This window comes from Sinocyclocheilus rhinocerous, unplaced genomic scaffold (genome assembly GCF_001515625.1).
Source record: "Sinocyclocheilus rhinocerous isolate Xijiao unplaced genomic scaffold, SAMN03320098_v1.1 scaffold2542, whole genome shotgun sequence".
NCBI classification, from domain to species: Eukaryota; Metazoa; Chordata; class Actinopteri; order Cypriniformes; family Cyprinidae; genus Sinocyclocheilus; species Sinocyclocheilus rhinocerous.
This window is the reverse complement of record NW_015633236.1, coordinates 217,223-220,389: the sequence shown is the minus strand read 5'-3', so window position 1 is coordinate 220,389 and position 3,167 is coordinate 217,223. Positions and strand designations below refer to the sequence as shown.

General features: G+C 37.7%; 1 protein-coding gene across 1 annotated transcript in view; it reads left to right on the top strand.

The window, feature by feature from the left end:
• The first annotated feature begins 332 nt into the window (after positions 1 to 332).
• The window catches only part of LOC107743988 (protein kinase C eta type-like), a 22,561-nt gene continuing 19,726 nt past the window's right edge, over positions 333 to 3,167 (top strand). Inside the window, exon 1 of the mRNA XM_016557451.1 lies at positions 333 to 763. Within this exon, the coding sequence (XP_016412937.1) occupies positions 422 to 763 (342 nt within the window). The 5' untranslated portion in view covers positions 333 to 421. The remainder of the gene's footprint in view (positions 764 to 3,167) is intronic.

The window sequence follows — 3,167 nt, the reverse complement described above, 5'->3', positions numbered from 1 at the left end:
GGTAAGGGAAGGACAGAGTCAGGTGTGTCTAATCATCGGCTTTGTTTCTGTTATGCTCGCATTGTCTGCATAGTTTCTATACTAGATGACGGCACAAACACGGAATGAGGCATGTAGCCTACCCATGAAAGCTGGTCGCTGTACTTCACACAGATCAACAGAGAAAGAGACAATACGATTTCCTGCAGAGGACGATAGCTTAGCTCTCTGTGGTTTGCTCTTTTAGTTTTTATAGCCTACTAAACTTACTATGATACGAAAAGACTTGCTTTATTTCTACGTTTCTTTGAACGTGTTGTTTTGTTATTTATTATGAGTTCGTGTTAGCTGAAAAAAACTTTTAGCTTACTATATGACTATTTTGTTTTGATTTATTGCATAGAAGGTTTTTGCATCGAATATTAAATATTGGAGCTACAATATGAAATTCAACGGATATATGAGGCTGCGTATCGGGGAGGCGGTGGATTTAAAGCCAACAACTTTTTCAACTCGTCACACTTTTCATAAGAAAATCGTCCTGGATCCATATATCGTTGTTACAGTTGATAATCTGAAAATTGGACAGACCGCCACAAAATCGAAGACCAACAAACCGACCTTCAACGATGAATTCTGCCCATACATCACAAATGGCAAAGTGCTGGAACTGGCTGTTTTCCATAACACTCCTATAGGATACGACGATTTTGTCTCCAATTACAGAATCCAGCTTGAGGAATTGATAACGTCGTCAAACACAAGACAAACGTTTGAAGGATGGGTGAGTTACTGTGTACACACAGGACCGGTTGCATTGACTGCTTAGACTAGTAAAAAGTAGACTGGTCTAATTTAAATCTTAATAGTAAGATTTATTATCCCTTGGCTAACTGCTAGTTGGTCAAACTATTTTTTAAGAGACAGTCTTAAAGAGATAGTACACCCATTAATGACAGTTTTAATCAGTTGACGGTAGCCATTGACTTCGTAGAATAGGGGGGAAATACTATGAAAGTCAACGGCTACCGTCAACTGTCTGGTTAGCAACATTCTTCAAAATACCATATTATGTGTTCAACAGAAGAAACAAACTGGTACATGATTGGAACAACTTGAGGTTGAGAAATTTAAATGATGACAGAATTTTCATTTTTGGGCAAACTATCCCATTAACAAGTGGCTACTTTATGCAGCTAGCCAATATTAGAGGGCTTTTACAATAATTAATTTGATATGATCAACATTTGGTGATAATATTTTTGTGGTATATTGATTTATGCATTTATAATAACATAAATCAGTGGTTTTCAAACTTGTTGCTGGGGACCCACAGCTCTACACATTTTGCATGTCTCCCTAATTTACACACCTGATTCAGATCATCAGCTCATTAGGAAAGAGCTCCATGAACTCAAATGAGTGTGTCAGATAAGGGAGACATGCAAAATGTGAAGAGCAGTGGGTCCCGAGGAACAGGATTGAAAAACACTGACATAAATAATTTGTTTTATAAATTAGCACAGGTGTTTTCTTTCTTTGTGTACTTTTTTGACTTATTGAAATTTACATTTACATTTAGTCATTTAGCAGACACTTTTATCCAAAGAGACTTACAAATGAGGACAATAAAAGCAGTCAAAACTAACAAAAGAGCAACAATATATTGATCGATATACATTAAGGTCAGTAGGATTTTGTGATTTGTGCCATACTCTTTCTGCAGCTCTGAGCTTAGAACGATGCTCACGGAGAACATAAGACAGCCAAGGGGTAGAAGAGGTGGTATGAGCTGGCCTGGAAGACAAGGGGCAGACAGTGTCTAAACAAGACGTAAGAGTGCAGAAAGTATCAGTAGCACTGTTAACATCAAGAGATGATAACTGTTCAGGGGAAGGAAGCAAAGATGAAACCATAGCTGATAGCCGGGAGGGTTAAATGTTGTGAAACTATTTATTAAATATTAAATATATTTAAAAAAAAATTTAAATAATAAAAAGAATGAGAGGAATTGGCCTACGTTCTTGGAAACCCCCCAACTACCCCCACCCCAAATTTCACATCCTTTACTTTTGATATAAATACTTTGATATACATTTACAGACAAAACGCAAAATACAAAGTAAGAGAGATGTGAAAAACCATTGTCCTCTTTTCTTTGCACTTTTAGTCTTTCCTGACTACAGGCCTATCAGGGTTCTTGTAAAAGGCTCCAGTTGCTTTCATTTGTGCAATAACTAGGCTGTGCTCAAAACCACATGTTGCACCCTACCATGCATCACGGAAACTTTCAGAGCGTTACATTCTCTTGCATCTATAGGGTAACTGAGGATGTGCGGTTTGATATACTTGTTTTCTGCTTTTCGTTTAGTCCAAACGATAAAATCAGATCAAATGAGTCCTTGTGAAGTTTTTTTTTAAGTCTTGAAATCTGATGGTGAGGGTGTTTAAGGTTATTGTTTCATGCTAAAACGTGTTTAAAAATTACACATTAACATTTTTCAAGGCAACCCTCTACATTGTGAGTAAATCACTCGCATATGCGACTAAATCATCACTCTAGGCGACTAAATGATGTCTAATATTAGCCAATTGCTAATAAATTCTCAGATTTTACTCGCCAGTGTGTGAGTTGGAGGCTAAGTTTAAGTTTAGCTCAGATATATTTTCACTCGCCGAACACTCTCTGACTGAGCGCATCAGAGTTTCACTCTCCGCCAAGCGATCTGTGCTGTTTTTCAGTTCATCTCAATGGATGTGCAACGCACCTGTATTTAACGTACCGTAAACACTATGAAGGCGCACGACTCGCCGTCGCTTTGTTTCACACACACGCAGAGAGAGAGGAAGAGAGAGAATTGATGCGCTACATGTAAACGATATTCTTTGTTCTATTTTGCTGTCAAAATAACGGAGTTCCTTTGGAATTCTCTTTTAGCTTTTAAGAACTACCGCTTTCTCCGGTAGTGGGCGGAACTAATGCGCAAACAGCAATCTCATTGGCTGGCGCTCGCCTATTATCGTCCCTATTTTGATTTCAGCAAATCAGTTCGAGCGAACGCACACAACCTGATTAATATTCATGAATCCAATAGCTCATTAATCCTTAGTGCGTTTTATATTGTTCTTATTAGCAGAATTCGTATCATTATTATCTTATCAGTATTTTTGTTAGTTTTTCCCCAATT